This window comes from Phalaenopsis equestris, unplaced genomic scaffold (assembly GCF_001263595.1).
Source record: "Phalaenopsis equestris unplaced genomic scaffold, ASM126359v1 Scaffold000002, whole genome shotgun sequence".
NCBI classification, from domain to species: domain Eukaryota; kingdom Viridiplantae; phylum Streptophyta; class Magnoliopsida; order Asparagales; family Orchidaceae; genus Phalaenopsis; species Phalaenopsis equestris.
This window is the reverse complement of record NW_018164444.1, coordinates 77,738,713-77,749,259: the sequence shown is the minus strand read 5'-3', so window position 1 is coordinate 77,749,259 and position 10,547 is coordinate 77,738,713. Positions and strand designations below refer to the sequence as shown.

Genomic DNA, 10,547 nt, shown 5'->3' with positions numbered 1-10,547 from the left:
CACCCCTAAATGTTAGGTGTTATGTATGAGAATGCCTAAGAATTACATGTTATGTATGTAAATTTCTCTTTATTTTATTCAAATTAGAAAAAAAATATGTGATTGTTAATTAATTTAATTGATAAAATTCCAAAAAGTAGCCAAATATTCATATTTGAAATATAATCCGTATAAAATTTGCATCTTACGAATTATTTTGATGTATTTACCATTTAATATCTAAATTATTAGATTCACTTATATAATGCTTTAATAGCTCAATCACATCAAAATATATGGAAGAAAATGTAGATTTCAAATATTAATAATAAATATTAATGATATTTTTTATGTAATTTAATTAAATATTGAGTGTTATATAAGTAACTATTAAGATTTTTTTAAAAAAAAAAGTAAATATGAAGAGTAGAAAATTAGATATATAAATATATATAAATTGTATGACATTTATATAAATTCTCCCTCTTTTTTAATTTTAAAAATTTATATTTTATAAATTTATTCTTTTTAACAGACCTCGCTTTACATTTCCATAAGCAAAATAAGTGTTTTCTTACTTGGGGCAAGCACACCCTAAACAAAAAAAAAAAAGCTGAAATTTTAAATAAATTAATAAAAATCCTCTCAATTTAAGAGTGTAGGAAATTTGGAGGTCGAAGAAATTTTAAAATATCATGGGGTTTAGCTCAGTTAAAGTAATCCACTATGTAGCCCTGTAAAAAAAAAATATCACGGGGTCTAGCTCAATAAAAGTGATCCACTATGTAATTGTAAGTATGCAGGTCCACTCTTCTCCTGAATTATATAAGATGGAATTATAAAACTGATAATTATAGATGTATGGTAGTAGGTCAGTCATAATAGTTGTAATTGGACTACAACAAATGTAGTTCTTAGCTATAATAATAATAGTTTGTCATGGTGACTTCAGTTGGAAGTTGTAACAGCAATAGTTCGTCACAAAGGCCATACTTGGTTGTTGCACATGGATTGGTTCGCAACAAATATCGTTGTTGAAATTTGCAAAATCTTAAGTTGGTCATAGAAGCTACAATTGGTGATTGCAAAAATATCATTTGGTTGTAGAAGCTGTGAATGAAAGCTGCAACAGTAGTAGTTGGCTACATAAATCATAGTTAGTGACTGTAATATCGTGTGTTGGTCATACAGACCATAGTTGGTGACTGTAAAGTGTTAGTTGGTCATAGAGGATGTAGTTGGCATTGCATTGGCATTAGTTAGCCACTGAGACCGTATTTGGAGATTGTAATAATAGTTGGTCATATAGGTCATAGTTAGGGGCTGCAATAGCATTATTTGGCCACGAAACCCGTAGTTGGAAGCTGTAGTAATAATTGCTCATATAGATCGCAGTTGGGGGCTACAATAGAGTCAGTTAGCCACCAAGCTTGTAGTTGGGAGTTGTAGTAATAGTTAGGGGAGCAAACGAGTCGAGCTTGAGCGAGTCAACTTGTTAGAAGTCGATAGTTTGTATATCATCGTGTAATTCTCCTTTTCTATTAAATCTCTTTTCCAGTACATGAGGTAGAGCAGCACAACACAATAGTTGGGTTCTACACCATTATAGTTGTGCTTCGAATCAATCGTGGTCAGACCAGCATCGCCTCTGGTATCCGCTGCATTAACATTCATTCCTGTGGCACGGGGCTGTAGCTGGCTGGTACAAATATTCCTGTGACATAGACCATTGATGAGGCTGCCCCATACGTGTTCATTCCTTAAACTTGAGGTCCAGACAAACGAATTTTACGATCGAAGCTGTCGTGCTCAGCGACACATGCACAGTTTATCTTCTTGAGCTTGTTTGAGACACGTTCGCAGCCCCTACAAAGGTCCCAAAATAGTAACTGCTAATATTTGATCCTTTACAGGTCCCATGAGGTCCAAAACCCCATTAGCAAGCTTTTTAGGAGGCCCAAGTTTTCTGGGATCCGGTGTGACCACGCTTGATTCAAGTGTGGCCATGCCTAACCTACGACGTGACCATGCCTAAATTGGGTATAGCCATGCCAAGACCTCCAAAAAGAGCCCAAATGAGCTACAGTCGGCACCAGTCCCTGAAGTAGTTGAGACCGTTTTGGAAAAAAAAAAAAAAAAACATACAGCGTAATTACGTCGCAATATGGGTGTGATTATAACCAAATCTGAAGAGGGGCCCAGGTCCTTTAGGCAGCATGACCACGTCTGATGGTGATGTAACCACGCCGCCAAATAGAGTGCCCGACATAATTACATCGGGCGTACCCACATCAGACCCAAATCCACGACACCTTGAATAGTGGTGCGTGACCATGCCATCGTGACCCGTTTCACGAATTCGGAGGTCCGGACCTTGGTTTCCCGCCAATATGGTGGCCAAGGCTATTGGTCCTCCTCCTTTTGCCTTGTTATCCACCCTAAAATGGCACAGAAAGCATTTTGGGACCATTCTAAATGGGGAAGGTGGTTTAAATCCTTTAGGTGGACCCTTTGAGAAAGTTGAACCAGGAGAGAAGGCTCATTTGTGCTGATCGGCAACCATTTGGTGAAGAGAAAAGCTAAGAGCAAGAGGAGGATTCAAGGAGCTTCCAAGGAGATTTTTGGTGAGGTTTCTTCTTCTTCCTTCAAGAGAAGTTCAGGGGAGCCATTTTCATCCCTTTTCTCCATATTTTCTTCCATTTCTCTGGTCATCTCTTTCGTTTCCGGTAGCACCCTGACGAGACAATGAGGAAAGCTTCCTCACTTCTTTGGGGAAGGGTAACTCCAGCTACTTCTCATTCTCTCCGATGAGGAGAGCTGCTTCATCACTTGGGAGAAGAAGTATGTTCTTCTTCTTCATCTCCAATGGCATTCCGACAAGGCGATGACAAAAGTTTCCTCACATCTTTGGGGAAAGTTTCCCCTTCTATGAATCTGAGTGTTCCCTTCTCTCGAGCCTTAGCACCAAAATCTTACGAAATATGAGGTTTGGTGAGACCACGCTATTTGCTCCGGTGGTTTCACTTGGATTGACAAGTGAAATCTAAGGATCAAGTGGACGATGATGCCCATTTAGATATGGATTACCGCTAGTTATTATTACAGTAACATAATGCAATTCACTGATAAAAAAGCTTGTGATTTCTGCAAGACCTTGGGAGTCAATCTCAAGTTCGCCTCTGTGCATCATCACTGAATTAACAGGCAGGCAGAAGCCGCCAACAAAGTCATCCTAAACCTCCTAAGGAAGAAAGTAGGAGTGAGGGCCAAATGAACAGATCAGATCCCCTTGATATGAGCAATTTGAACAACGTCATCTTCATCCACAAGTCAAACCTTGTTCATGCTTTCTTATGGGATGGAAATTTGTTGTTGGTGAATGCAACAGCTATAGTAAGAGGGTGCTCGCCACTTCGGTCTTCAACGAAGAGAACTTGGAGGAATGGAGTGAAACATACAACAAAGGAATAATGCTTGCTTAGAACCTAACAGAGGAGAACTGAACCAACTAGCTCTATGGCAAGAAAAAATCAAGTAGAGGACAGTCGGCTACTTCAATAAGAACATTCACAAAGTAACGTTCACTCTCGGAGACCTAGTATTGAAAAAAGCTGACCCCGCGAGAAGAGGGAAACAGTGAGAAAGTTGCATCAGAACTGGAATGGTTCCTACATCATCGACCATAAAGTTGGACCTAAAGAAAACCATAAAGCTGCCCCATACATGTTCATTCCTTAAACTTAAGCTCCAGACAAACAAATTTTTGATTGAAGCTGCGTGCTCAGCGACACGTGCACAGTTTATCTTCTTGAGCTCGTTTGAGACACGTTCGCAGCCCCTACGGAGGTCCCAAAATAGTAACTGCTAATATTTGATCCTCTACAGGTCCCACGAGGTCCAGCGAGCTTTTCAGGAGGCCTAAGTTTTCTGGGATCCGGTGTGACCGCGCTTGATTCAAGTGTGGCCATGCCTAACCTACGACGTGACCGTGCCTAAATTGGGTATAGCCATGCCAAGTCCTCCAAAAAGAGCCCAGATGAGCTACAGTCGGCATGACCATGCCTGAAGGTAGTCTGACTGCTTTGGCCAAAAAAAACATACTGTGTAATTACGTCGCAAGATGGGTGTGACTATAACCAAATCTAAAGGGGGGCCCAGATCTTTTGGGCAGCATGACCACGCCTGAGCGCGATGTAGCCACGCCGCCAAACAGAGTGCTCGACATAATTACATCGGGCGTAACCACGTCAGACCCAAATCCGCGACACCTTGAATAGTGGTGCCATGCCACCGTGACCCGTTTCACGAATTCGAACCTCACCCCTCCGGACCTTGTGCTCCCGCCAATATGGCGGCCAAGGCTATTGGTCCTCTCCTTTTGCCTTGTTATCCACCCTAAAATGGCACAGAAAGCATTTTGGGACCATTCTAAATGGGGAAGGTGGTTTAAATCCTTTAGGTGGACCCTTTGAGAAAGTTGAACCAGGAGAGAAGGCTCATTTGTGCTGATCGGCAACCATTTGGTGAAGAGAAAAGCTAAGAGCAAGAGGAGGATTCAAGGAGCTTCCAAGGAGATTTTTGGTGAGGTTTCTTCTTCTTCCTTCAAGAGAAGTTCAGGGGAGCCATTTTCATCCCTTTTCTCCATATTTTCTTCCTTTTCTCCGGTCATCTCTTTCGTTTCCGGTAGCACCTTGACGAGACAATGAGGAAAGCTTCCTCACTTCTTTGGGGAACTACTTCTCATTCTCTCCGATGAGGAGAGCTTCTTGATCACTTGGGAGAAGAAATCTGTTCTTCTTCTTCATCTCCAATGACATTCTGACAAGGCGACGACGAAAGTTTCCTCACATCTCTGGGGAAACTTTCCTCTCCTACGAATTTGAGTGTTCCCTTCTCTAGAGCCTTAGCACCAAAATCAGATCTTTGCTTTGGGGAAATTTTGCTTTTTAACATTTATATCACCTACATTTTAGCTTCAAAAAAGTGAAATAATACCTTGTTATGCATAGGTAAGTTGGTATGTATGTTAAAATTGAAGTTTGGGTGTTAAATATGTAAATACATAGGAATTAAGTGGTATGTATGTAAATCTTCCTTTTTTAACACCTGCTTAGTGTCGTTTTATACATAACTTCTGGCCACAGTGTTATAAGGCATCAAAGACAGAATATGATGGAATAGAAGAAATCAAGCCTTTTCTAATTCTGCAGAATAGACAATAAAAAAGAATACCAAAAAACACTAACAATGCATTAATTGTTAAATTCAAATTCAAATTTCATCATATCAAATGAAAGAGTAAGTATTTTCATTTACAAAATGAAATATTAAATTCAAATTTTCATCATTTCAAGCACTTGATCTCAAATAAGAGACACATATAAACAGTTTGTTCAGAACAAAAATAAGAACATTACATTTGAGGAGAAAATATTGCGTCCCGCGGAGGTCTGAGCTCCCGCTCCGCTGCGCTGTATCATGTCCATTGTCCGGACAAAGCTCTGCTTCCGGGACTCCGGACGCAATATTTTTTCACATTTGAGCTCTTCTTACTTATTTTTCATTGTTAAATCTGCTTCTAAGTATTTCAACACCCAAATAATCAATGGGGCCGTGAAGTAAAAGATCAGGTTTACCAACCTTCACTCTTACAGCATGTATCTGAGGGTATTTAAGCAGGGTTGTGTTGGCCATCAGGTGAGCCACTGACTCCAGTAGATTCTGACTTGGACCCTCCATGATCTCCTTGGCTATTCTGCGGCTCAGAAACGCAAATGTTATGGCTGTGTGAAACTTTTGCTAGTTTTACTTACAAATTCTTTTATTTAATTCACTAATGTAAATGCAAAATTCAGTTTCACTAACATTTGTTAAACAAGATGCAACTAATTGGTATGAATGACAGACTTTGGGTTTTTGATAGTCTTGCTAAAATTTAGAGATTTCATATTGGATCTCTAGAACTGTGGTAATTGTGGGGAATCAAATTTATGGGTCATTCAATGATGTTCTCAGAAAGAACAATGGAGAAAAAAGGATTATTTCTGTACTACACAAGAAGAAAATAATATAGAACAAAGAAAAAAAAAATCATATTATTTTGTTTGACCATTAAAAGACAAATGATTGAATTGGGGCACAATAAGGAAACAAAGTTTGTGAAAATATATGTTGAGACCATTAGAAATAAGTGCAAGAAACTAATACTAGTAGTTATGGATTTGAACAAAAAGATTCCCAAATATAATATGATTATATCGAAAACCAATATTTAGTAAATATCATTTTCATTGGTTAAGGAGATGCTTAAAAGGAACATTAAAATGAGATATGATGTATGTTATTTGAATATAATTGTTTTAACAAGTGAAATAATTGTTTAAAAAGGATAAAATTTGTAATGGCTGATAAAAAAGTTCTAATAGTACAGGTTGTTAATTGACCAAAAAGATTCTCATCCACAACAAGATTTAATTAAGAATTAATAGGCCTCCAAAGAATCTCCATCTCGAGAGTATATTTTGAGCAAAAAATATTCAAATTTAGATTAAGGCTCATCCAGAGCTCTTATTTCAGCAAACTTAAAGTCAAACTAACCGGCTCAACGAGACGGATTTAATGATACCTAAATTGGTCCAATCTGAATCAATTCCAGCTCAGATCAAGTCCTTAAACCATGTTTGAAAATTTTCCAAAAATATTTGAAAGATCAAATAGATACTGAATCCAACGAGTTTGTAGTCAAAATTAAGTGTATCGACAAAACAAATCCAACGAGTCTAAGATCGTGCAATTCAGACATCATTAAGGCACGCAAAAGACCATCAAATGATGTTTGATTGAGAGAATCTCTTCGGACAGTCCAATCATGAATAGGGAAGAGATCTTGAGAATTGAAGAAGGGCCTGAAGCTTTGAAAATGAGCTCAAAGTCTAGCATCACTCATGTCACCGTGGACCACCGATGATCGTTGTTGACCACCGTCGATCGCCATCAACCATCTCCGATCCCCGTCGCCGATCACTATCGATCGGCGTCCGTTTCTTGCAACAAGTTCATTTACACGTCAACATAATTCGAAAGACTTTGTAACTCTTTTCCAAGTGTGGGACAAAGGGTCTCTGTAATCAACTTATAGTGAATTTTTACAACTGGGTCGGATCTCGTGATTTTTTCACTTTACGGGTTTTCCACGTAAAAAACTTTTGGTGTCTCTATTGATTGTTTTCTTTTATCTGAGTGTGCGTTGAATCTTCGTGTAATGTTAAGACAATAACTCATTACTGTATCTCCACGCATCTTCTAGCACGCATCAAGAATCAATATTAAATTCATATTTTTTGTAGATGGTTAAAAAGGATTTATAAAAAGTTGGGGCGTCATAGCGCATGCTATTTACATATGATATAGTTCTAATAAGTCAAATATTCAGCAAAATAAATGAAAAACATTGAAATAAATGATGAGGATTAATAGAGCAAAGAATGATTACATGATATGCAGTATTAAGGGGTGTGAAAATGCTAATTATTAATCAATAATAATCAATCAATATTGATAGAAGATCAAGTGCAAGCGATTCAAATAGAATACGATGAGAATACAACTTTTGAAGTTAAAATTAAGTGATAAAAAAAGAGGCGCTCCTCGGCAAAATACGGTAAGTTAATATCACGACGACTTAAGAAATATGGAAGATTTACATGCATGTCACTCAATTCGTCTGCATTTACTTATCTAACACCTAAACTTCAATTTTTACATATATGTCATCTCACCTATGCATGAAAAGGTGTATTTCACTTTTAAAAGTTAAAATAGTGATATTGTACATGTTATATGAAAGTCTTGGGTGGTAGAAATATAATAATCAAAGTTTAGGTGTTAGATATGCAAATAAACAAGAATTGGGCGGTATGTATGTGAATACCAAACACATATAAAACACTGCAACAACCAGACTATGTTGCATGAATTCGAGAGTTGAGTGACAAAGGCGTCACCAAAACAAAAGCTTAGTGTGAGAACAAAAGAGAATTTTAAGATAAAAGTGAATCAAATTATGAATAATAGATAAAGAAATGATATTGAAGAGCAGCACCTATTGAAAATAAATTGGAGCAAAAAAAAGTAGATGATTAGGCATCTATTTAAAAATAAGCTTAAATAGTTTGAATATTCATAATGAACGATAGAAAACACACCCATCGAATGAGTAGATAAAATTAATGTCCAATAACTATGGAAGAAAATGAGAGGACCAAGATAGAAATTAAAGGAAACAATTGTGAACAATAAATTTAGCTTTTCAAGCAACACTCAAAATGATGAATGGAAAATGAGATTTCATAAATCAAATAGACAGGGTACTACTTACCAATTGGATATAATAAGTAATTAAAAGATTATTAGAAGACATGATTGCAGCATTGTCAGGTAATACAATAGCTTAAGTGTATTGATACTTAGGACTGTTAAAAACCCAAACAAACCAACATGTTATTCATCTTTCGTGCTAGACTATTTCAACAAAAATATTTATGTCTCACGTTCAACATTAAAGTAATAATATCATTAAAAAAATGGGAAGATATACATACATAACACTCAATTCTTATGTATTTACATATCTAACACCTGAACTTCAATTTTTACATATATGACACCTTACCTATACATGAAATGGTGCATTTCACTTTTTAGAAGTTAAAATAGTGGTACTTTGATTTGATATGAAAGATTTGGGAGTTATAATTGTAAAAAGGAAAAATTCAGGTGTTAGATATGTAAATATATAAAAATTGGATGGTATGTAGGTAAATGCCCCTAAAAAAAGTTATGAACATTACCTGTAAATGTCAGTGTAGCTTACAGTATTTATTATATCATCAGTTTCACCAGCAATTCTTAAATCTAACCAGGCATCAATATCTACCAAGAACTTTTGACCTTGCTCCTTTTCCTCAGGATGCACTCCATGAAATCCATAAAATTGCAAACCCCGTAAAATAAGTTTATCTTGATATTTTAAATTGCAGTCATCCATATATATACCTGTAGCAACATATCATTGTAAATGAATATCAAATCAGCATGCAAAGGCCTTTTTATACTTTTAACATCCATCCAACGATAGCAAAGAGAATATATAAGAATTTTTCATTCAAGGACATCATGGATGGTTTGGTATTTCAAAATGAACTTAAAATGTGTTTGCGTAAACTATCTCTCTCTTTTCCGCCTCTATATCCTTTCAAAAATATGAAAATTTAAGTTTATTTTTAATATTAAAAATATTGTGCAAATATTTTAAAAATTCTATAGTCACAATTTGACCTATAAGAATTCAATTTTAACTAAAACTAGACATATATTTCAAAAATAATTAATGAATTTGTGTTTTCTTTACTGAATACAGAATAAAATTATATAATAAACAATTATGAAGAATTGGTAATTTCCCAACATGCATCTGCAATTTTTTTTTTTTGGTTAAAAGTTGACGTCCTATGTTTGACTGCTTATCAAAGTAAGACATCAGCCTATAAAATTGATTCTCCCTCTCTGTCTTTCTCTAAATTTTTAATAGGTTCAAGGCTTTTCACCATTTGTAAGTTCTCAGGTTTATCTGCATCTTTTCTAACTAGGAATTGAGTAACTTTGCGTAAGATGCATCTGCAATTTTTTTTTTGGGTTAAAAGTTGACGTCCTATGTTTGACTGCTTATCAAAGTAAGACATCAGCCTATAAAATTGATTCTCCCTCTCTGTCTCTCTCTAAATTTTTAATAGGTTCAAGGCTTTTCACCATTTGTAAGTTCTCAGGTTTATCTGCATCTTTTCTAACTAGGAATTGAGTAACTTTGCGTAAGATGTATATCTCAGAAAATTTTGATTTTGCATCAAAATAAGAATTTGGATTACAGTTCCTCTTCATCAATAGCCTCGCAAAACTTTGGTATTTTAATCATTTTTCTCTGCATATTTGTTGTAACTTCAGTTTAGACGGGTTTTTATTTTATTCTTGATGCGTGCTAGATGATATGTTGATTAATAGAATCCTTATGGTTAAAAAAGATTCATATTTTTTGGAGATGGTTAAAAAGGATTTTTGAAAAGTTGAGGAGTCTTAGTGTATGCTATTTACATGTGATATAGTTCTACTAAGTCAAATATTCATTGAAATAAATGATGAGGATTAATAGAGCAAAGAATGATTACATGATATGCAGTATTAAGGGGTGTGAAAATGCTAATTATTAATCAATATTGATAGAAGATCAAGTGCAAGCGATTCAAATATCTTGGAACCATCACAAGAATAAGATAAGAATACTACTTTTGAAGTTAAAATTAAGTGATAAAAAAAGAGACACTCCTAAATATACGATTAGTTAATATCACGGCGACTTAAAAAAATATGGAAGATTTACATGCACATCACTCAATTCTTCTTTATTTACTTAGCTAACACCAAAACTTCAATTTTTACATATGTTTCATCTCACCTATGCATTTTATTTAAAACTTTATACAAGGTTTCACTTTTAAAAGTTAAAATAGTGATAT

General features: G+C 35.6%; 1 protein-coding gene across 1 annotated transcript in view; it reads right to left on the bottom strand.

Moving 5' to 3' along the window:
* Positions 1-5,308: 5,308 nt before the first annotated feature.
* The window catches only part of LOC110018307 (dihydroneopterin aldolase 2-like), a 6,094-nt gene continuing 855 nt past the window's right edge, over positions 5,309-10,547 (bottom strand). Inside the window, exons 2-3 of the mRNA XM_020715585.1 lie at positions 8,829-9,033; positions 5,309-5,734 (exon numbers count right to left, since the gene is read on the bottom strand). Coding sequence (XP_020571244.1) covers positions 5,533-5,734; positions 8,829-9,025 — 399 coding nt within the window. The 5' untranslated portion in view covers positions 9,026-9,033 and the 3' untranslated portion in view covers positions 5,309-5,532. The remainder of the gene's footprint in view (positions 5,735-8,828; positions 9,034-10,547) is intronic.